This window comes from Kogia breviceps, chromosome 5 (assembly GCF_026419965.1).
Source record: "Kogia breviceps isolate mKogBre1 chromosome 5, mKogBre1 haplotype 1, whole genome shotgun sequence".
NCBI lineage: Eukaryota > Metazoa > Chordata > Mammalia > Artiodactyla > Physeteridae > Kogia > Kogia breviceps.
The window spans coordinates 143,080,535-143,105,889 of NC_081314.1; the positions used below are offsets into that span (position 1 = coordinate 143,080,535).

The following is a 25,355-nucleotide window of genomic DNA, read 5'->3' on the forward strand; positions in this document are numbered from 1 at the left end:
CAGGTGGGAAGGAGCAGTGGTGAGAAAAGTAAGGTGTTTATTTATTTTTGGCTGCATTGGGTCTTCGTTGCTGTGCGTGGGCTTTTCTCTAGTTGCAGTGAGCGGGGGCTACTCTTTGTTGTGGTGCGCGGGCTTCTCATTGTGGTGGCTTCTCTTGTTGTGAAGCACAGGCTCTAGGCACGTGGGCTTCAGTAGCTGTGGCTCGCGGGCTCTAGAGCACAGGCTCAGTAGCTGTGGCTCGCGGGCTCTAGAGCGCAGGCTCAGTAGTTGTGGCGCTCGGGCTTAGCTGCTCCGCCGTATGTGGGATCTTCCCGGACCAGGGCTCGAACCGGTATCCCCTGCATTGGCAGGTGGATTTTTAACCACTGCGTGCCACCAGGGAAGTCCGAGAAAAGTAAGATTTTATGCACACTTTACTGAGTCCAGCTCATTCATAAAAGTGGTATCACTCTCCAAATCCTTAAATGGTAAATAGTGAAGCCATGGAAATAGAAGAGAAAGTGGTGTTTAATGTCGCTCCAACATTCCTGCAGCCTGGAATAGCCCTTCCTCAGGAGCTATATTTTCCATCATATATGAGTAAAGAAAGTGGCTTTAAGTACGCCAACAGTAAGACGTGAAGAAACCTCCCGGATATACCTACCACACACAGAGGTGACAAAAAGTACACTGCAAAATGAAAGGGAAAGTAAATGACTCCAGTGAATAAACTAAAAACATGAAGGCACGTTTAAAAGAAATGAAGCATGATGGCAGTATTTGTAAACAGCTTAACCATCAACACAGGGGAAGGTGAGAAATGTACAAGGTCCTTCATCAAGATGGAGGGAAACATACAAAATAATACCAAAATTACTGACTAGATAATCAGAATGTAAAGAAAATATTAGACAGCCAAGAAAGAAAAGAGAGATCAAGATTCAGTTTCCTATGGGGACACAGAAGTGCCACAGACACGAAGGCTATCGATAGATGCCCCACAGTAGAGAGAAAGCTTTGCCCAGCATTGAAGCCACAGACCTCGCAGGAGGCAGCCTAGAAGGAGCCTGGTGTGGAAACATCAGGAGTAGAACAAGGAAACCCATGTGAGTACCCTCCCCCGATTTTTTTTCTGGCCCAGAAATTCCCAAATCTGGTAGACGCAAAAGGCTGGAGCAGGAGTGTGGCAAAAACATGGATAGAGCTGCCTCCTGGTGCCCCCATGTGAGGGGAGACCTTTCTTTTTTTATTATTTGACGTATAGTTTCTTTACAATATCATGTTAGTTTCAGGTGTACGGCAAAGTGATGCAGAGATATATATATTCTTTTTCAGATTCTTTTCCCTTATAGGTTACTACAAAATAGAGTAGAGTTCCCTGTGCTGTACAGTAGGTCCTTGTGGTTATCTATTTTATATACAGTCGTGTGTATGTGTTAATCCCGACTCCTAATTTATCCCCCCGCCCCGCCTTTCCCCTTGGAAACCATAAGTTCCGTTTTCTGTGTCTGAGAGTCTATTTCTGTTTTGTAAATAAGTTCATTTGTATCTTTTATTTTTAGATTCCACATGTAAGTGATAACATATGGTATTTTGTCTTTTTCTGTCTGGCTTATTTCACTTAGTACGATAATCTCTAGGTCCATCCATGTTGTTGCAGATGGCATTATTTCAACCTTTTTATGGCTGAGTAATATTCCAGTGTGTGTGTGCGCGCGCGCGGGTGTGTGCATGTGTGTACCACATCTTCTTTATCCATTCATCTGCTGATGGACACTTAGGTTGCTTCCATGTCTTGGCTATTGTAAACAGTGCTGCTATGAACAGTGGGGTGCATGTATCTTTTCAACTTATAGTTTTCTCTGGATATGCCCAGGAGTGGGATTGCTGGATCATATGGTAGCTCTGTTTTTAGTTTTTTAAGGAACCTCCATACTGTTCTCCATAGTGGCTGCACCAATTTACATTCCCACCAACAGTGTACGAGGGTTCCTTTTTCTCCACACGTGAGGGGACCTTTCCGCTTTCTAGCACCATACTTGGTAGGAAATCAACTCCCTCTCCTTGAATCTCATTTCATTTCAAGCACTAAAGATCACAGGGGGGCAACCCAGGCCCAAGGTAGCATTAGAATAAAGTCCCAATTACTAAGCTTAACTGCGGGGGGGCAAAAGGTTACGGAATGACCAACGTGATTCGGGTGTTTAGACTTGGGATCTGAGGAACCAATACGCGACTTAACCAAAAGCCCAAAGAGAAATTTAATGTCAACTCTGAATTGTACCTGAAGAGGCAAATGATACAACAGAGTAAAAAATTGTTTATCCAGAGGTCTAAACCCAAGAAACGTCCAAACAATAGCATTAATAGTCAAAAAGGATTTTTTTTCAAGCATCTATTTTTCTGAGCATTCCGATTTTCCATCATGGTGGTACTGGATAAATGGTGGAACTGCCCAGCAGTGAAGTGCCCCAATCCAAGTACTAAGGACAAGAGGCTATCCGTGTGGTGAAAATCACATAGATTTTGTAACAAAGGGCACTTGCTATTCAGCAGAAGATAATCCTGCAAACCTTAAGTTTGCACCCCACGAAAAAAGGAAAAAGAACGGAGTAACAATGTCAAACGAACGATGACCCCACCGGGCTTTTCCAAGCAGGTGGCTACTTCCTGCTCTTGCTTCTGCAGATGCCTGTGGCAGCCCCAGAGGTGTGGCCCTCAGATCTCCCTTCTGGAAAGAACCCAGCATCCACACCCGAAGAGCCCCCAGCTCCTGGCACCCCCTCTGCCTCATCTCAGACGCCAGCGCCAACGACCGAACCCAGTGGGGGTGCAAGAGCCTGGCCATCTCTGCCCGTCACTGGGCTGCTCCAAAGGCGATGTCTGCTGCAGAGCTTCCCGCTGGGCTGGTCAAACTGTCCGATCTGCATCTGGGCTGAGGCTGTTTCTGCCGAATCCCGCTTCATCCTCATTTTATCGTTCACAGGAGCACCCTCCCCCTCAAATAAACTTCATGCGTTCCTAATTCTGTCCCGACATCTGCTTCCCAGGGAACCCAACTAACACAATGCTCCTAAAACCAATACCAGTGGAAAGTGACTTTCCACGCCCCAGTCCAAAGATCAACTTTCCGGAAATTAAAATTTCATGCTGTAAACTACTAAATATAGAATGGATAAACAACAAGGTTCTACTGTAGAGCACAGGGAACTAGATCCAATATCCTGGGATAAACCATAATGGAAAAGAATATAAAAAAAAGAATATATATATGTGTGTATAACTGAGTCACTTTGCTGCACAGCAGAAATTAACACAACATTGTAAACCAACTTAAAAAAATTACATCATCTCATACCAAAAAAATAGTTCATGCAATTCCCATTAACCATGTTATTTGGCCATTTCAAAGGGAATAAACAAGCATCACAAATTTCAATCGTCAGTGAGTAAACCGATGATTGAAATGCTGTTACTGTCATAATGACACAAGATAGTTAGGATTGCACGTAACATGCTTTTTGCATGTTCAGGTAAATCTAAATACTGTTATTTGATGCAAAAATAATAGCAGATACTTACTAAATCCTTCAAGTGATTTACATCATATCAATCAAAAGATTTTCTAAGACACATATTTTAATACTGTAAAATGCATTTAAAAGAAAAAACCTGAGAGGGCATTATGCTAAGTGAAATAAATCAGATAGAGAAAGACAAATACTGTGTGATTTCATTTAAACGTGGAATCTAAAAAAGCCCAAACGCATAGAAACCGAGAGTAGAATGGTGGCTGTCAGGGGGTCGGGGTGGGGGAAATGGGAAGATGCCGGTCAAGGGGTACACATTTCCAGTTATAAGATGAGTAAATTCTGGGATCTAATGGACAGCATGACTCACAACACTGTACTGTATACTGGAAGGTTGATAAGAGAGTAGATCTTAAATGTTCTCACCACCAAGGAAAAAAGAGAGAATTTTGTGAGGTGATGCAGACATTAACTAACCCTATTATAGCAATCACTTCACAACATGCACCTGTAGCAAATCCTCTCATTGTACACCTTAAACTGACACAATGTTACATACCAACTGTATCTCAATAAAGCTGGGGGAAAAAACCAAAACAATACTTGCGTCATTTTTTTCTTATTCATAGCCACATTTCTTCACCAGGTATGTCTTATGTCACAGGTGGTTTTTTGTTTTGTTTTGTCTTGTTTTTATGGATTATCAATCCATTTTACTTCAACAGCCCTAAGATCAAAATCACTTTGGAAAAATGACTGTAAACTTGATAAACTAGTAGTATCAGTGCACTGCCCTACTTCTTTTTTTAGATTGAAGTACGGTTGATTTACAGTTTTGTGTTAGTTTCAAGTGTACAACAAAGTGACTCATATATATTTTTTCAGATTCTTTGCCACCATAGGTTATTGTAAGATACTGAATATAGTTCCCTGTGCTCTACAGTAAATCCTCGTTTTTATTTTTCTAAATTTCACTTTTGAGGAATAAAGTAAGGAGTTTTTAAAGTCCTTTTATTGAATATGTGTGAATTTTCCATTCCTAAAGACTAAGGAATAAGAACAGCAGAATATTGTTTAAATTATTCAAAAGACAAAAATATCTTCTTTCTTTGGGGCTGTTTTTGTTCTTGATGCCTTTGTTCATTGCTAATATTGCCTATTTTATGTATAATTCTTCCAGGACAACCTCCCCTGATGGCCAAGCAGGAAACGCACTCATCACCTCCGCTTTCACCTGCAGCCTCCTGATCTCTTCTGCAATGTGTACGGAAATAGGTAAATTTGCATAATGTTTTTTTCAAATAATAATGGAAAGTAAGAATTTGAATTGTGGGCTTTTCAAACAACATAAGTCATCAAAATTTTGACTTATTTTTGACTGTTACTTTAGTCATACCCTTTTAATTTGTGATGATAAACACAAAGATATTTTAAACTTGGTTTTTAAAAATAAAGGATATGAGAATCGCGTGGTTAGAGCTATATACTTCTGTCAGCTTCAAACTGCGTTGGAGCAATAATACCACTATCATAAAATTTTATGGGGCTAATTTGGAGGTCCGTATACATTGGTGTTATTGTTTATGTTTGGATACTGATAATAGCAGCATATCAGCAGTTCATGTAGAATGCAAGTGAACAGCACTTTCCAGAAAATCCACAAAGAATCACTAAAAAATTAATAGCCATGCTTCGGTTCAATTTGTTTACTTTTTTAAAGTACATTCTCAAAAGTAACATGTACTCTCAATTAAGCTAAACACAACCAGGATTTTCATTTAACCCTGGAATTTGATCTTTAAAATTAAGAAAAAAAAAAAAAAAACTTTCTCTATTTACAGTTCCTGCTTTGGGATAAATCCCAACATCTGGATACCAGAATCAGAGCAGCAAAATCTACGGAGACACATGTGCAGTTTTATGCTTGCAAACCCACTATTTTTTCGGATGAAACGACTAGGGAGGTGCTTCCCCCTCATTTCTTATACCACAGAAATCTTGAGGAGTGCTTTCCAAATGGACCCAGAGTAAAAAATCATGTTACATAACACAAGCCAGTATAAGCACCTACGCATATATAACTAAAAAAAGTTTTCCAAAAGAATACTTTTCCTTTCTATATGCAACACACCCTGATAGTTTCCATCCGATTCCATTCCATTCCATTTCCTTTTGTTAATACTGGCTTTGACTCACTTCCACACATGGGTCTTGACCTGTAGTTTGAAAACCAGGGCTTCAGGGCCTTGCTGTAAAAATGCTGGTCCTTGGGCCAGCATCACCCACAGAGGCCTCGTCTGAAGTGCGGAATCTCAAGGCCCATCCATCCTAGTCTCCAGGTGACTCATGTGCACGTTCAGGTTTGAGAAGCTTTGCTCTAGAACACAAAACTGCAGGATGAGGGTCTGTCACCTGAACTGAATTTAGACCAAGAATGGGCCTCGAAACAAGCTCTGTTCAAAGAAGCTCTGTCATTCCACTGACTTCAAGAGGCAACACATTTTCTGGCAGGCCACTTAGGTGCAAATGAAGATGTATTTTCAGGTTTATCAACTGCGTCCAATGGGGTTTCCATTGCCAGCACAGGGCTCCCAACCTGGGATCCCTGGGCTTCCGGGGGCTGGGGGGCACGGGTGCTGAATTGGCTGAAATAGATCTGTGAGCATATAAGAGAGAGAGAGAGAGAGAGAGAGAGAGAGAGAGAGAGAGAGAGAGAGAGAGAGAGAGAGAGAGAGAGAGAGTGTGTGTGTGTGTGTGTGTGTGTGTGCTTACCCTGAGGGGAAAATATATAGCGTTCACCAAATTTTTAAAGAGTTCTAAGATTCAGAAAAGTTAAGATGAGCTATCAGGCTATGACAAGACTTAAAGGAAACGTAAACACATATCACTACGTGAACAAAGCCGATCTGCAAAGGCTGTATACTGTATGATTGCAACTTTATGACATGCTGGGAACCACAAGACTATGGAAACCGTAAAAAGATCAGTGGTTGCCAGGGACGGGGTGGGGTGTGGAAGGGAGGGAAGGGATGAACAGGCAGAGAGCACAGAGGTTTTTTGAAACTACAGTGATAGAAACATGTCATTATATGCGGGTCCAAGGCCACAGAATATACAGCACCAAGAGTGAACCCTAATGTAAACTTTGGAGTCTGGGTGATGATGGCGTGTCAGCGCAGGTGCATCAGCTGTTAACAAATGTACCACATTAGTGGCGCACGTTGGGTGTGGGAGGGCTGTTGGGTGCGTGGGAAGAGAGGATACTTTGCTCAATTTTGCTGTGAACCTAAAACCGTTCTAAGAAAGACTCATAAAGTTACATATATAAAACTATACAAATAGAAGTTAAGACACACTGCCCTTGAGAACACATTGTCTCTTCTGCAAATGGGCTGTGTGGTTACAACCATGCCTGCAAAGGAGGAGAGAGAAGGGTAAAGAGTAGGTGAGCACTGAACTGAACCATCGGTCCAAGAACAGAACAAAGTCCCTGGATCACTCTTGCTCCCCTGTGACCGCTGCTTATTCAGTTCCATCAACACCTCTATGTTAAGGATCTACCAGGCACAGGGTACCATGAAAGACACTAAGGTGATTGTAGGATCACTTTAAGTAACGTGCAATCTACACGCAAAGAAAACCGGCACGAAAATAATCAATATATGGTGAACACCCGCTCCTCTCTCCACATGTCAAGGAGCACATGTCAAGATTTGGAGGACGAAAACAAAAGCAAGAGGCCAGAACAGCCTGGAGGAGGCGGTTCAGTGCCCTGGCACGTGGGCACTCGGAGGAAGGATAGAAACACTGCGGCAGGGGCACCAGGTGTTTCCAACCGTGATCTCCTCTGGTTGGTCTGCCCCATTCCGACTGGGGTGCCCGTGCCAGTTCTTAAATATTATATTTTGATTATCCTACCCTCCAGGGGAAACTAGCAGAAAAAAATTGCTGCAAAGTTAGGCTGGGTTCCTTGTGCACAGAACACAGAACTCCAGACCCTGGGTTTGATGCTGGCAGCAGTTCTGCGTGTCTTCTGTGAACCCGGAACGACTTTCTTGGTGGTTTTAAAAATAATATACATTTTCTTTTATTTCTATTAAGCCATATAGAAAACTGGGAAATACACAAGAGTAAAAGCAAGAACAATAGGCACTTTTTAGGTTGTAAAGCGAAGGGAAAGACAGCAAAGAAGAACATCAAGAGGTGTAAGCAAATAAAAATATTTATCTCGTGGAGGTAAAAATTAAAAGGCAGAATAAACATCAAACCCAATCTGTAAGACAAATATGACCTAGCTCGACGTAGATATCATTAAAGTATAATGTATACCAGTTGTTGAGGAGAGAACTAAACCGCCTAAATCCCTGATTGAGAGTCTGCCTGCCGATGCAGGGGACGCGGGTTCGCGCCCCGGTCCGGGAAGATCCCACAATGCCGCGGGGCGGCTGGGCCCGTGAGCCGTGGCCGCTGCGCCTGCGCATCCAGAGCCTGTGCTCCGCAGTGGGAGGGGCCACGACAGTGAGAGGCCCGAGTACCGCAAAAAAAAAAGTATAATGTATACCAGTTGTTGAGAGAACTAAACCTCCTAAATCCCTGAAAAGTCGCCTCACGAGCCGTGTGCATTTATGCATCCTCCCTTTGGGGTTTGAACCCAGTCCAACGTGGCTTTTGTACACTCCGTGCAAATCTCTCTTCCCAAGGCCACCAACCCATTCCATGTTGCCAAAGCTGATGGTCTTTCCCTCTACGGACCTGGAAATCTCTCTGTTCTTCTTCGACCCACCGGCTCTTCCTCTCGGCCTCTGACGGTTCCTCCTCCTCTTCCCAACCTCTGCGTGCTGCAGGGACTCAAAGCTCAACCCTAAGGCTCTTCTGTACCTTGGTCTCCAGGTGAGCTCTTTAGTCACCCAGCCTCAGGCCGATGACTCATAATGTAAATGACTCAACCACTGTACATCATATTATACTTCAATGAAGCTGTTTACAAAAATCAAAAAACTTCAATCAGATCATGCTGCCCATTCTACTTAAAACCCCCCAATGTCCCCACCCCCGTCCCCCGACATGCAGAATAAAATGTAAAAGTCCCTGTCCTTGCATATCAGAACTTAACACGTGGCCCCAATCTCCCTGCTGGTCCCTGGACATGCCAAGCAGGCTCCAGCCTCATGGCCTTTGCATGTGCTGTCCCCTCTCTCTGGGACACAATTCCCGAATCGGATCACCACTTCCCTCAGGTCTCTCTCTGCATTTCAGCTCTTCCCCAAAATCTTCCTTAATCTCCTGGGCGAAATGGCACCTCTCCCCTCCATCATTCTCTTGATGACCTCTTGCTTACTTTACTTTTATCCTAAAGAAAAATAACCAGCATTTTAAAATACACACACACTGTAATGCTGGCTGTCATGCTGTAATGCTGGTAATATACTATATATATTTGAGCTTCACCTATCTTACCCCCTAAATGTAAGCTTCACGCAAGCGGGGATCTTATCTGGTTGGTTCATGCTATACCCTCAGCAATGCTGAATGGTTTCACTGAAATGGGTCCAAAAAAATTACAAAAGAGATATTACAACTTGCTGATAAGCATATGAGGAGATGACCACTTGCAAAACGTTTCCAAATGAAATACTTGGATAAAACTCCACTCATCCAATCAGCAAAGGTGAAAAATCACAATAGGTTGTGATAAAATGGCATTTTCAGATACTCCTTGGAGAGGGAAGAAGGGCACAGTTGGGTGGGCAGATACTGTTATCAAAAGCCTTAAAAATGTTCCTACTCCTGGAATTAATCAAGGTTTCTGATCAGAGAGGTGCTGAAGGAAGCCATCTTGCAGGCAGATTAACCTGGCAGCCTGAGATAACACGCACATAAGGAAGGCTGGGTGGAAAAAAAGCAGCAGGCAGAAGAAGAGTCAGGGACAAGAGATAAAGCAGACCTGCTATGGAAAGGTGCTACGAGTCAGACACGAAGTGAAAAGTGAAAGAGAGGAAAGTGTTAAAGGTACGCCCTCAATTTTAAGCCTGGTAACTGGGAGAAGTGGCCGTGATGCCAAAAGGAAAAGGGGGATTAACAAAACATTTAAGTGACGACGATGATGATGATGATGATAGGGAACCACTAGTCGCTAGACGCTGTTCCAAGACCTTCACGTGAATCGCCTTATCTGGTCTTCCTACAACCCTAGGAGGCAGACACCACTCTTGTTTTACTGACGAGAGAATTGAGGCTCAGAGGGGCTCACTGACTTGCCCAAGGTCAAATAACCAATGTCATGCCGGGGATTATAAAGCAGGAAGTCTAGCTCTCCAGCCTGTCTGCTCACCCATTACTCTGGAGCTGCCTTGTCCCGAAGGGAAGGGCTTCACCAGAAATGACGTGATAGCATAGTGCATGAACCTGGCCTTGGAGGAGGCGGGACTCTCTGTGACCCGGACAAACGCGCTAAGCTCTGCATTCAACGCACCAGAGGAGATGAAGATGCTCCAGAGACGCGAAGCATCACGCCACGTCAGTATGGCTCCTCTGACTGGTTGCTGAGTTGAAGGTACTAGTACCCATATCCAGGTGACGTGTCCAGCCTGCACCTAGAAATGTGAGGCTGGAGCTCGGGACAGAAACCAGAGTCAGAGGTAACAGAGTCCCCTGTACGAAGGTGACACCTGAAGCCATGAGAGTTTGAGGGCAGAAGGTAAAGAAAGTACAAGAAGAAAAGCAGAAGGTGGAATTAAACCATGGAGAACCTGTAAGTTCAGTCCTGTCCCCACTCAGGCAGAGCGTTAGGTGCGCCCATTGGAAGACACACATGTCGCATCCTGGACTCGCTGTCCCCGCTGAGCTCACCTCCAGCTCATGCCCCCTCCTCCACATCAGCAGTCCCAACACCAGTCTCGATGCTCAAACCCCAAATGCACCAGAAGAGCCACTCAGGCAATATCGGCGTCAGCCGCGGAGGCTGACGGCTCCAAAACACTCAGTTGCGGGGGGCTGGCCTGAAACATTCTTGATTCAGATTCTTGATTAGTTAATTTCCCATAAGGCGGAAGAAGGAGGAAGGACACTTCTCTCCTGGACTCTCGCTTACACCCAATCACGGAGCCCAGGAAACCCGCCGGCATTCTGAAACCCGAGTCCAAATAATGTTTCTCTAAACCCTTACACGTGTGACTCAGATACTCAGAGCGGTGGTGCAGAACGATACAGCCGCCAGTGTAGACAGAAAAAAAAAAATCTGTTGCTTTGATAAATATTTACCATAAGGCTAGGTTAATAATTACTAATTATTCATTCTCTAAGCAAGGTCGACAGAAACACCTTAGGTGCTTGTTAAAGTGAAGATCACTGAGCCCAACCCAAATTTACTGGAGAAGCGGCTCTGGCACACAGCCCAGGAATCTGCATTTTGATCCGAACTCCAGGATACCTTTTGAGAACCACTTCTGGAGGAAACCTGCCCCAGAGGGGCTCTAAGCCAAGCACAGCCAACTTCTAACCATTCTCCAGGGAAGAGATCTGAGCCTCTTCTGACCCCCGTTTACACCTCTGGGTAAGGCGGGTGCCCTCCCTGAATGTCAGCGTCACTGAATCTGAATGAGGCATTGCTAGTTCGGGAAGGAGCACACCACTGGAGCCCCCTGCACCCACCCTGAGCACAGCCTCCAGCAGGGGACCAGGCTCAGCCCCGAGGGGCGCAGGAAGCCAGCGGGGAGAGACACAAAGTACAGCCCCGCTCCAGCAAACCTCACCTAGGATACCTGCAGGTGACGCGCCTGCACGTCAGAAGTCTCCACAGTTGTGCCATATGGAACGTCCTGAAACTTTTTTTAAGTATCACCTTCTGGTTATAAAAAGTAATACGCATTCATTGCGGGAATTTTCGCAGATTTGCTCTTCTGTGTTTCATTAAGTGCCACCATCTCGCAGAAAACTGAAAGTGCAAAAAACGAACTGGCAGCTATAAACGGCCAGTCACCAGGCTTATTGGGATGTGCTGACCCCAATGGCATCTGATCAAAGCTGATTTACTGAGGAAAAAATAGGCAGCGTATCAAAGGCTGACATCATCTTCACCGTACACAGATTTGGGGAGGAAAACTCAGGCCTCTGCTGAGTGTATCATCGAAAGGATAAGCTGTCCACCTTCCCGGGAAGCAAAGCCACTATAAATCAGATTTGCAAAGATGTGCAAGATGCCTGCAATTCAGTGGGTCCTGTGTCAGTCACATAGGAGCTAGGCAGTGAGATCCACTCTTCTCCAGGGCGATGGGATAAAGAAGTCACCTGACTGCTTACTCGGGATGCAGATCAGGGCACTTTTTGTATCTGCCTCGTGTCATTTTAAAAGCATTCTGCTCATCTTCTGGGTTCTTGGGCCTCCCAGTGACCTTGTGCTTAATACTGGCTACTTCTTAAATCTTTCAGACCCTTCCTTCTATGAAATGCAAACAGGGTTTAAGTTTGGCATCTTTTATAGTCAGAAATATTTAGCGTTACTTCCAGAGAGGCAGCCACAGAATCATGTGGGAAAGAAGTCAGTTCAGCAGTTGGCTTCTTGGCAAGTACTGACCCTATTATCTTTCCAGTTCTTTCCAGAATATTCCCTCTTCTTCCTTCTCTCCTTCTACTGCTATTATGTAAGAGCACGCTAATATATAGTATTATATATTAACATAAATTTATATTATACAACTGCTTTCGTTTTTAGTAATATAATAATATATTGCTATATCATTAATATTAATAATATATTTATATAACATATTTAATAATATATTAATTATATATAAATATATAAAATGTTATTATCAGTAATATATAAACAATATAATATATTATATAATTACTATAACAAAATACAATATGTAATATATTGCATCATATATTAATACACTATATAATGAATATGATATTAATGACATTATAATATATTAATAATAATAGGTAATGTTATAATAAGTGTTAATGGGAGCTGGGCACTGCTCTGAGTGCTTTAAAAGCATTAACATTAACTAATTTAATCCTCATGATTCTAGGAGGAAGGTACACTATATACCCCCATTTTACAGATGAGGAAACTGAGGCAACTAATAAGAAGTGGCACCAAGCTTCAAACCTAGACCATCTGGCCCCAACCCTAAAAATGGGCAAAAAAATATAAAAGTTGGGCTTCCCTGGTGGCGCAGTGGTTGAGGGTCTGCCTGCGGATGCAGGGGACACGGGTTCGTGCCCCGGTCCGGGAAGATCCCACGTGCCGCGGAGCAGCTGGGCCCGTGAGCCGTGGCCGCTGAGCCTGTGCATCCGGAGCCTGTGCTCCGCAGCGGGAGAGGCCACAACAGCGAGAGGCCCGCGTACCGAAAAAAAAAAAAAAAAAAAAAAAAAAAAAAAAAAAAATATATATATATATATATATATATATATATATATATATATATATAAGTTAAAGGGGAAAGGAACAGGAAGGCAAAAAAATCATTAGAAACAAATCCTGAGTAAGCCGATTTTTCAGTCCTTTTCCACAAGCGGAAGGAATCAACTAGAAACCAGAACAGGGAAACTGTTTACCCCGAGGTCAACTGTGACTGATCCTCACACGAAACCCAGGGGAGCAGGAGCTGGAGGTGAGCTAGTCATGGACCCCAGAACTGAGCCCGGCATCCTCCCCAGATGACAGAGGGTCAACAGGGCAGTGACAAACTCCAGGCATTTCTAGACACAGAGGCATGTGAGCTGCACCTGGGAGCCATCAGGCCCGTGAAGTGCACTCCAAATCGCCTGTGCGCTCTACCTGAAATGCCCGGCAACGTGGGACCCCCCCCAGGAAGACCCTGGAGACACCAGGCTGTCTCCAGGCAGAAGCAATGCTGGCTCAGCACAGGGCTAGGAGCGGGACGAGGTGGGATGGGTGAGGTATGTCCCAGAACATGTGTTTGGGAACATGTGTTCTGTGTCCCAGATGGCAGGTGCTGTGTCCTTATGATCTCTTATTCCCACACCCACACTCCCAACCTGTTTCCAGTACAGGGAAGGCTTTGATACACGTTTGCTGAATGAATGAACGAGTGAATCAGAGACAGATTCCTTGTTGCGAAAGGGTGCAGCGGAGCCACCCACAGAGCTACAGGCGGGTGGATTCACTCAACTCAGAAATGACCAACGGACTCACCAAGAGAGAACAGACTGTGGTTGCCAAGGGGAGGGGGAGAGAAGGATTGGGAGTTTGGGGTTAGCAGATGCAAACGGGTATACATAGGATGGATAAACAACAAGGTGCTACTGTAGAGCACAGGGAACTAGATTCAATATCCTGTCATAACCATAATGGAAAAGAATATTTTATTATTTTATTTTTAAAAATTTTTATTTTTTTGCGGTACACGAGCCCCTCACCGTTGGGGCCTCTCCCGCTGCGGAGCACAGGCTCCGGACGCGCAGGCTCAGCGGCCACGGCTCACGGGCCCAGCCGCTCCGCAGCACGTGGGATCCTCCCGGACCGGGGCACGAACCCGCATCTCCTGCATCGGCAGGCGGACTCTCAACCACTGCGCCACCAGGGAAGCCCGTGGAAAAGAATATTTTTTTTAAATGTATATATATGTGTGTGTGTGTGTGTGTGTGTGTGTGTGTGTATGTATAACTGAATCACTTTGCTGTACAACAGAAATTAACCCAACATTGTAAACCAAGTCCAATAAAACAAAATAACCAGAGCTGCCGGGAGAGCTTCGTGCTCAGCTTCCGTGTAGACACAGCCTCTCACTGCAGTCCCTGCCCAGCTGTCACCTGACCGGAGCTGGCTCCCACCCTCCTCAGCAACTAGACCAGCGCTGGACCAAGCGATCTCTAACACTGACAATCTGCCGCCGTGCAGAACGGTTCACAGTTAGAAGTGTCTTCCCCAATATCATGCCACCTTGAGCGGCCCGCCTTGATCTTCCCTTTCTCTTCTTTCAGTATCCTAAGTTCTTTACTGCAAATATCACTCTTACACAAATATGATATGTGATACTTGTACAAGTTAAAGAATGAGAAGCAGACGCTCTTGTGTGCATCCTCAGCCCACAACAGGCAATACCAGGCTCTCAGAAGCCCCCCGAGTCCCTCCCCAACGTTCTCCCCTCCCCCACAAGGCAACTCCTATCCTGAATTATGTACACATTGTGCCTTTGTTCTTCCTTTTGCCACATACGTGTGTGTCTATGAGCAACATATGTTTTGTAGTTCTGCCTTTTTTTTGATCTTTATACCTGGAATCATACTGTGTATAAAGTATGATACTTTATTCTTAAATAAATACAGTACGATACTGTATTTATTCTTCTGTGACTTTTTTTCACTCAACCTTGAGAATCATGCTCATCGATGTACAGACACAGGTAGATGCTTGTAAGTTTTTCTTCACTGCTGTATAGTATTCCATTGGAGGGCTAGACCACAAGTTATTTATCGGTTCTCCTGGCATTTAGGTTGTTCTAGCTTTTTGCTTATGTTTGCATGTTTCCTGGCACCTGTGTGTAACAGGGCATATACCCAGGGGTGGATCTGCTGGAGCATCATCAGCTTCAGAAGGTAATGCCAAACTGGTACCAAAGCACAACCGGTATTGTACCAACTTACCACCAGTGTGGAGGAGAGGACCCTCTGTGTCCCATCCAAACCTCCACGGTAGAACTGACATTATCTGTATATTATTACTATTATTTCCCTTATCTCCTAACCACCTCTCAGAGCAACTAGCCAACATGTCCCATATATGCACTCATCTCCTCTGATGTGGTCATGATATGTTTTAGATACATACATATCCATGAAAAGTACATGATGTCTTTTGGGAAGTGTACATGTTTTCCTATGTGTAAATAGTATTGTGCCACAGAGCACATCCTATTTTAGATTTTTTTTTTCATTCAAGTCAATACTTTTTTAAGACATACCCATGTCACTCTGTGCATATCAGACACGACAATATTCTGTCGTCGAGACGGATATGTTATCCTCATGTTACAGAGCACAGGAGCTCTCAGCAGGGTCTCGGTGCATTACCCATAATAACAGCTCTCACTGAATCCTCACATTAACCCCCAAAGTAGGTGCTTCCACTTCAGACAAGAGGAAACCAACGCACAGAGAGATTAAGGAGCTTGTACAGCATCACCGAGTTAGTAAACGACAGGGCAAGATTTGAACTGATTCCTGGGACACTAGGACCCTCTCTCTTATCCATGATATGAACGTAGCTAAGAACATGCAGCTCGCAGAGTTTTGGGAAGCGGCATCTCTGGGTCACACAGCCAGTGATCCATGGAGTAGAACTAAACTTCAGACCCTTCCCCTCTCAGTCCCAAACTCCTTTGGCCAGTTCCAAAATGTCTAATATTCCAAGTGGGTAGCTGGTGAATATGGCACAGGGGGCCATTACAAACTGTACCAATCGGATGTTTCTTTAAAGCTGGAAACTTGACTACCCTCTACTCTTGCTCATCCTCTTCATCTCTAATGGTAGTAAATGAAAACATTCAAACGGAGCTCTTATGAGGAAATGCAATGATGTAAATCGAGAATTTCAATGAGAATTCTCATCGGAATGAGAATTCACGACCAAAATCTTTGTCAAATGCTAGTAAAATGGATTTTCCAGTCTTCTTTTCCCTGCTTGGAGTGTAACAGAGAAGAACAAACCTGACTCCCTATTAGATCCATTCCTTCAGCTCTAACCCTTGTGCTCTGTTGCCTGTGCTGAGTCACTGCTGGCTCTGCACCTTTTGTAAAAGAATGTTGCCTAGAGCCTGAAATATACAGGAGAGCCCATTCTCAAGGCTCTGACTTTTAAAGGTGTAACACTTTTCCAATCACATAGAGATAAAAAGTGGCAAAGCAGAAAATAACAATTGTCTTGCTGGAGGTTTATAGGACAACTGTGACCAGACCCCCATGGACAGCTGCAAGAACAAAGGATTCCCACACTAAGAAGTCTGCAACAACCAGCCACACCCCCACCTGTTTTAGTATAAAAGAAGCCTGAATTCTAACTCAGGTAAGATGGTTCTTTGGGACACTAGTCCACCATCTTCTCGGTCTGTGCCAGCTTTCTGAATAAAGTTGCTATTCCTCCCCCCAACAACCTGTCTCTTGATTTACTGGCCTGTCATGTGGCAAGCAGTTCGAACTTGGACTCAGTAACAGGGATAAGAGTCTGGGTCTATGTTTGGCAGTGAAACGTGCTACCCCTTAGCAGAGCAGCACCATGGTCACATGGCCTATCCAGCTCAGAGCATACTGGTGTGACACTCACCATAATTTCTATTATAAGACAGTGCATAGAAGGGCTGGCAAAGAAAGACAAATCAAAATGTGCTTAATAACTTAATATTTTCATCAATAAAGAATAAGCTGCGAGCTTCCCTGGTGGCGCAGTGGTGGACAGTCTGCCTGCCGATGCAGGGGACGCGGGTTCGTGCCCCGGTCCGGGAGGATCCCACGTGCCGCGGAGCGGCTGGGCCCGTGAGCCGTGGCCGCTGAGCCTGCGTGTCCGGAGCCTGTGCTCCTCCGCAGCGGGAGAGGCCACAACGGTGAGGGGCCCGCGTACCGCCAAAAAAAAAAGCTGAAATACATTTAAAGTTCTGTTCATTTTCTTTGTAAATCAATTGCCACAATTGTTACATTATTTAAATCAAGAGTATCTAATATTTCACAATTATTTACCATCCTTCCTCTTTAAAAACTATTTCCAGCTCCTTAAATATATAAAAGGGTAAAAGTAATTTGCTCTGGCGGAAAAGAACTATAGGAAATTTTGCGGAATACATTTCCTAAATAAAAAGGAACATTTCTTTCCTCTAGATCAGCCTATGGAGGGATACGAAGGCCACATAAAGTCTCTATGGCTGTCGCCTTGCACATCTGCCAGGTGAAGTCAATTCTGTGGAGAATTCAAGTCCTTTTCAGACGAGAAAAACATTTCTGTAGCAGTGAGCCAAAGACAAATCTTCCACTATCTACATTAACATAGCAAGTGGAACCTGTCATGTGTCATTTATAAGAACTTCCTCTCCCAGAAATAAGAGCTGCATTCCTCAGCCCACGACCAGAAACTTCTCAGCATAGAAAATTTTACTGAATAAATTCCCCAAATTGGGTATTTTAAGGGAACAGTGGAAGGCAACCTATTTTCCTGACTGTTGTCAAGGACACCAATTTCATATATTAAAAAAAGGAAGTCCAGGAATAATTACTCAAACTCCAATAGGTGGAATTTGATAGATTTACCAAGGAAACAAATTTCTTTAATGCAATTCTCTTTGCCTCAAAGCCAACATCAGCTATTAGTATATGCAACTCTAAATTACCAAATCATCTTCAAAAGACACAAAAGCAATTTTAGTTGAACCTTGCTTTTAAGAAACTCTCGGGGTTCCATTTCTTAAAATCATCTGTCAGTTATATTTACATTAACCAATGTGAGGATAATAAGATAAATCAGAGCGAAAAACATAGCTCATTCCTGAGATCAAATACAGAACATTTCTACTTAACACTTTTTCAGAGATCATGTTTCTCAGATGTGTCTGTTTGCACTTGATGAATTAGCTTTTAAAAATCTGCAATAATTTCTTGCTGACTTCATCTTTTCCTTCTGGGTGGTGACAAATAAAATGCCAGTCGAAGTGGATTTCAGCTGTTGTCACTCATACTCGGAACTATAGAAGATACTGCTTATATCAACTTCTTTCCCTGAGAGCTTTTCTTTGCATCCTGCAGCTTCATGGTCAACAGAGACTAAAAGAAAAATGTCCCCTCCCCCCATCAGTGTGTAGCACAAACACACTCACCAAACACATTCCAGATATTTCTGAAGAAACCTTATCACATCCACAAGAGTTTTCCCACTTGCATTTCTGTAGACATAATGGCCATGCCCCAATCAACTATCACACAGAAATCAAATGATAGTGTCAACCCAGAGGATGTGCTCCTGTCTGTCCCTGGATGAAATTCAGAATGCTCCACACCCCTGGGGTTCCCCGTATCTCGGACACTTGCAGTAACACCCACAAAGCTCAGAAAATGCATTTAAACTCTTATTACTTCTAATTCCACTTTCAAAGAAATTAAACATGTGTGAACGTGAGTTGTACATGGTACGTAACACTTTCACAGATACACTGCTTTTAAAATGCATGTGTGTATGTAAATGTGTGTGTGCACGTGTCACTTTGGAGGGCGTTTTATATTTTAGTCCAAAGGAAAAAAGATAAAATTTTCAATACCGTAAACTTTCCTCTCCTTTACAAGCCACTTTCCATTTTCAATAAATGTTTTAGGTAAAGAGTAGAATTTAGTAAAACCGATGGGGCCATTTGGGGAAATGAATTTATATGGGGGAAGCCAAGAACTGGCAAGGTAGTGAGTGAGTTGGGCCAATGGAGACAGCTGAACCAATCATCACCGGTGCAGACAGCCTACCTGGATCATGTAGCTCAAGCCCCAACATTTTCTGTAACTTTTATGTGGGTCAAGTATACGCAAAGCATCACTTCATTGCTCCCGGCGGCTAGCACCATGTGCACGTGGCGTACTGCAAGGAATGGGCCGGCTTCCTCTCAGGGACTTGCCTCGGCTGCAGTCTCACTTCCCTGTGCTCTCACCTCCAGAGCTCCAGAAGGAGCTGCGGGCGAGCAGGCGGGGTGTCAGCATGCCCAGATAAAACGACACGGCTGAGCACTGGAAACCCTCTCGTCTCTCGCTAGGTAAGCCCAGGAAGTGTAAAAGAGATGAACTTAGAACAGGAGTTAGAGAATGTGGACGTGGTTTTCAGTGTTCACTCAGGGGTCAGCAATCTTTTTCTGCAAAGAAGCAGATAGTAAATATCGTCGGCTTTGCCACCCTATGTTCTTTGCTGGAAGGACTCAATTCTGCCATGACAGTGTGAAAGCAGCCCTAGACAGCATGGAAACGAGGGTGTGACTGCAGCCCAGGGAAACTCTCCTTCTGGACAAGAAGTCTAAATTTCCTCTAATTTACATGCACTAAGAAATCTTCTTCTTCTTTCGATTTTTTTCCAACCATTTAAAAACGTGAAAAGCATTTTCTCAGCTCATGGGCTGAATAAAGACAGGTGGTGGACCACTTCTGGCCCATGGTTGTGGCTGGCTGACCCTTACGTTCGCTGACAGGTGGGCAGGCATCTGCAAAAGTCCAGCCAAGGAGGAAGCCAGGGCAGCTTCCTGGCCGAGCTGGAACCTACCTTGATATGAGCTGCCGGGTCTGGGACAGTCTGAATCATGTCCTTCAGGAGGCTAGCACGGTTACCATCTGTTCAGAACCTGAGGCAGCTAGAAGACACAAAGGGGCAACACAAATAGGAATAAACAACCAGGTTTCTTTGTTTGCTTTTCCATTAGGACTGAACGCAACACACCAATGGTAAAATAATCCCAGCTCTGCACTAAACATTTGCCTTTAGATACGCATAGTAAATGAAGTGACCAGAAAACCCAGTTCTCTCCCGTTGGGAATATCACTTACTTTCAGTCCCCAAAACCCTAATACGACAAGTCCCCCCAAACCCAAGTCAAATTCAGTTCACGCACATCATTTTACACAGGCAGCATCTACGAGTCATCATTTAAAGGAAGAAATGAGACCCCCAAAACGAGATCTTTTCTATTACATTGAGACAACTGGACTTTTGAACTTTCTACTGAAACTAACGCCATCTACACATCTGTAAGCCTCATAATTAAGCACTTAAGAAAAAGCACAGATACTGGTCAGCGAGTGCTTAAGTGGCTGCCCTGGGGCTAAGGGCTCCACACACGTTTCTCATTTAACCCTGACCACCACTCTGAAAGCTCGCGTTCCCATCCTCTAGTCGGGGATGTGGACGCCCAGGGAGGTTGCTACTTTGTCCATGATCACCTGATTAATATGCAGCAGAGCCAGGATTCAAGTCAGACTGGCCTGACTCGGAAGCCCATAAGAAACTTTGGTTTTGGCATAATTAACAGGTTTGACCCTGTATTTTGAAGATACTTTAATTCATTTGAAGATTGAATTTAAACTTAAATGAATGAAATATTAAGGTGCCCGAACTCTAGGGAGAAATACTTCACCCTTTCCTCAGATTCTGCACCAGTGCGTTCTGGTTCTTGTCTGTCTGCCCCGCCCCATCCCAGATTCTCCACGCCGGCCCCATGCCCCCCCCCTCAGGGCTGACCCCTACAGACCACCTCAGCTGGGCTCCTCTGCCTTCTGGCCCCCATCAAGTTTGATCAACGTGACACCATCTGGAGACCACGAGGCGGGAGGAGAGAAGAGTAGGGACATTTTGCCCCCAACCCTTGCCACCATCCACTCGAGGCTGCCTCCATTCTTGGCCACGGTCTGGCCACAGCTAGATCCTACGGGGACCTCCCCCATCCTCGGACCCTCCCCCAGGGCTCCAGGCTCCAGGAACCATTCCCCAACCCATCTTCGCTTCTCTGCAGATCTTAGCCATCAGTTGTTTTCTGGCACTGAAAATACCTCTTCTAATTTACATTTTTAGGGGCCATGACTTTTCTATTAACTATCATTTCTGTGTGTTTTCTTCTTGGTAAATCTGGCCTATGACTCTTAGCAGTAGTAAACCACAAAACAAAAATTCACATCTTCATTACAGGACTACAGGCACAAAAGCTGACTTTCAAGTTTGCTATTGAACACACTACTCCAGGGATCTGCCGGGGCACTCGCCAAGTCCCAAGTACATCTGTATTCTGGGCTTTCCGACCCCCTCAAGGTGCAAACACATCCACCTCCAACACAGATGGGCTTCTCATGGGAAGTCTTTGCCTCCGGGTCTGTGGGTGGGGTGGGTCTGTCCCCCAGATGGCTGCACGGAGTCCTCCCAAGATCACGGGAAGCTTGGCGGTCCAAGATGACAAACTTGGAACCTTAGACATTACTTTTTCCTATAGCCAAATTTCTTGACCTTGGAAAGTAGGCAATTTCCCCCCCCCCAAGTCTAAAGCAAGTCCTTTTGGGGGATAAGTGTTGCTAAAGATGCACAAGCAATGAAGCACTGTCTTGACATTGAATTGGGCAGCTCTTGAAGCTAACCCACGCTCTTGGCGCACAAGGGAGAGGACAGAGGATGGCAGGCAGCCCGGACAAAGGTCTCTCGGAGCTGGCTCCTCTGGGAGCGGGGTGGGTGGGTAATTCCCTCCGCTCCTCCAAGACGGCCTCCTCAGGGCAGCAGAAGTCACCCCAGGAAAAGACCACTCTGCTCCTAGGGTCATTCAGCCCAGAGAGGTCCATCCTGGAGGTTTCCTGACAAAAGCAAGTCCCCCCACGGCAGGACCCCACATTCAGGAAGAACCGCTTTTGCTACAGGTTTTAGCATCTCTCTAGGGTAACCCCACCCACACAGTCGCTCCGCCCTGCACCCACGTGCTGCTGTTCATGCCACGAGCTTGTCCCCTCCCCTCCAAGCCCAGCTGAGTTCATGACTGCCTCTGATCCAGAGAACGCTGCAGAAGGGATGCTCTGGGGTCCTGGCCTCAGACCGTCATAGAGCCAGAAGCTTTCCCCTCCTGCCTCTGGGAACCCAGCCCCCTGTGCCCCAGGGCAGCACGTGGCAGAGGCCTGAAGTGGGCGTCCAGCTGACCCCCGCGCCGTGTGCCAGGCCCACGAGGGAGTCATCCTGGACATTCCAGCGTGGTGGTTTCTCAGCTGCCTGCAGCCCCTGCCGACACCAAGAAAGGAGAACCGCTGTCCAGCTGAGTCCAGTCGACCCACAGGATCGTGAGAAAGAGCAAGTGGGTTCTTGTTTGAAGCTACTCATTGGGGGGCTGGTTGATTACACACATAGATCATCGAAATACCCTTCATGTGTTGCAGATACACAGAGAAGGCGGACTAAATTGCTTACATTCTCCTGCCACACTATGGTAGATTGAATGATGGTTCCGAGGCTCCACTCCTCCCTGGGTCCATGCCTTTTGCCATGTGACTGTGGTTCCTCTCACTAAGTAGGGTCCGCTTCCCCAAGCCTTGTTTGTGGGCTGTCCATGGGACTTGCTTCATTCAACAGAACACAGCAAGGCAGCCCAAGTCTCAAGAAGCATCAAGCGTCTGCACTTGTAACTTTCCGGCTCCGCGGGAGCCAGGCTAGCGTGCTGGGGATGGCAGGCGTGTGGACAGAGCCCAGTCATCCAGTCTCTCCAGCCAAGACCACTCCAGACCATCCATCTGAAAGATCACCAGCCCCCAGGCTTGTGAGGGAAACTACAGAACCAAAACTACCCAGCCAAGGCCAACATGGCCAACCCAGAGGCTCGTGAGCTGAACTAATGCTACTTGTTTAAAACCGCTGAGGTTGGAGGTATATTGTTACACAGCATTTTTGTGACAGTCAGTTACTAATATACACAATACGTTCTTAATAATTGGGTTACCAAGATGCCCCTTAAAACTTTCCTAGCTAGAGAGATAAAAGGCGACTCCAACAGAAATTTCAAAGGAAATTCATATCCCAACCCACAAACAAACCATTTCCATCCATCTAAGAGACATGATCTCAAACCCTTATCCCGCCCTCAAAATGAGTTTGGAAACTGAAGAGTAACCGAGAAACTCCAACCAGAAGACTCTGGGATTCTCAGAGCCCTTCTCAGGAACAGCTGAATTCTCACTTAACATCATGGGACCCTGTCAGCCTGCTGGAGATTCCAAATATAATAAAACAGAATCAACATGCTGGATATCCAAGACCATAGAAACATCTCAGAAGTTACAAAGGCCATTCAATTTGTAACCAAGCAAGACATAAACCTAATAACAACTGTTTATGTCTCATGTCTTGTATGGGGAAGTTTGGGGCACTTTCAACGCATAAAGATGAAACTGTGGGGAAGGGGATATATATACAGATGCAGCACTGCCGCACCCCTCCAGGGATAGAGGTGGGGAAACAATTCACACAGATACCCAGAGCTCAGTCCTGAGAGCGGACGGCCAGTGGCAATGCCAGATGAGGGACGTGGATAATACCGAGGGGAGGGAAAGAGCTGAGTGATACGGAGAATCGAGGAGATGCCACCAAGAAGCCCTGAAGAACAAGAGGCACGTACGTTGGCAGGAAGGCAGGGAAGCAAGGAACAAAAGTTCCTCCGAGTTCCTCTACCTCAGGGAGCCAGAGTCTATGACCCTAACCCACCACCACCACCATCAGGATCATCATCAACTCAAGGGATTTACTAACCAGTCAGTATGAAGGGTGCTGCCGGCCTCCAAACCAGATCAGCCAAGAAGCAAAGTCCCTAAAGCCCAGAAGGATGAAAATTCTACCACCTTTGCCACGCCTCCTCCCTCCACAAATACCCTTGACTGTTTCTGCAGTCATTTGGTGTCTGTTCTTTTTGCCATTTGAGGGGTTTTTATGGATGTGTTTAAGAGCACTTCTAATTTACTTTTGTGTTTCTAATGAGCATTTCTCAAATACTTAGTCACTGATGAATGACGTGATGCTTTTATATCACTGCGGGAGCCTTCTATTTTCTATTTTACTTGCCCTTGAAGCCTTGCAAAACCTGAATCCATGTTATCTAAAAACCCTTTCTTTACTACCTATTTCTTGCAATAAATTCCTTTGGTAATGTATATGTTTATGACTTTGGATTTCACAGTCCAGTATTCTTTTATTACTGGGTATCTTGAAAAATGAAACGCCCCCGGGGCTTCCCTGGTGGCGCAGTGGTTGAGAGCCCACCTGCCGATGCAGGGGACACGGGTTTGTGCCCCGGTCCGGGAAGATCCCACGTGCCGCGGAGCAGCTGGGCCTGTGAGCCATGGCCACTGAGCCTGTGCGTCCGGAGCCTGTGCTCCGCAACGGGAGAGGCCACAACAGTGAGAGGCCCGCATAACGCAAAAAAAAAAAAAAAAAAAAAAGAAAAATGAAACGCCCCCTTCTTCGTTCTTGCTTTGCAAATGCCAATGGCTCACTACACAGAAACACGTATTTGATTTGGGTTGCTGTAGCTATCACTGCATCAAGTGTGGACTGGCACACAGGGCCAAAGGGAAAATAACCATTTTGTAACTAGGGAGGCGATGCCGTAAAAACGGTTAAGAGAAGACCTGAGTATCTGCAGGGCTGGGGCAAGACCAGAAATGGGCACTCCTTATCCCTCCTCTCTTCCCAAGCCAGTTCCGGCCTGTCTGCAGGGTCCCCCACACTGTCATTGGGACACTCCAGTCCACACAGCCAGGCTGGCCAGCCTTCAGGCCTAGAGGAGCACACACAGGACCTGCCCAAGGAGACAGACTGCAGGAAAGAGGCCTGCGTAGGCCCGAAAGACGCTCAGGCCAGTTTGGGCAGGAGCTCTGGGTGCCCAGGCTCCTCGCGGGCAGTGTGGCGTGGGAGACGGGCAAGAGAAGGCCCTGGAAGGCATGGAGGCAGGGCTCTCATGGAGGGCAGTGCATCCAGGCAGAGGTGCAGAGTCACACGGAGGATGGAAGCCAGATTCGGTTTCCCTCCTCAGCGACCTAGAAAAGGTCACTCTATTCTCTGTGGTCGTTCGTTGCACACCTGTAACATGGGGATATTACCGTGGTAGAATAAAAAACACACTTGGCCTTTGCTGCCAGCTCCTGGCGCAGAGCTCTTAAATTTCCCGGGTGCTAAGGGTGGCGACAGGACCATGTTTTGCTCCAATGCAGTGACTCCTTGCAAACCCCCCGAAAGCTTCAGGATGGTCTCGGGACCACCACGCCTGGATGAGAGGCCTGGCACTTCCAGCCCCAGCCCCTCCCTCTGCAGAAAGAGGAAGAGCTGGAGATTGAATTCATACTTGATCTTGCCTA

The 25,355-nt window shown here is 45.6% G+C and overlaps 1 protein-coding gene across 9 annotated transcripts in view; it reads right to left on the bottom strand.

The window, feature by feature from the left end:
• Positions 1-25,355, bottom strand: part of ERG (ETS transcription factor ERG) — a 280,990-nt gene that overhangs the window by 166,487 nt on the left and 89,148 nt on the right. For all 9 annotated transcript variants that reach the window (XM_067035112.1, XM_067035110.1, XM_059065276.2 and 6 more), the window contains one exon: positions 19,756-19,843. In XM_067035112.1, coding sequence (XP_066891213.1) covers positions 19,756-19,794 — 39 coding nt within the window. In that variant the 5' untranslated portion in view covers positions 19,795-19,843. The remainder of the gene's footprint in view (positions 1-19,755; positions 19,844-25,355) is intronic.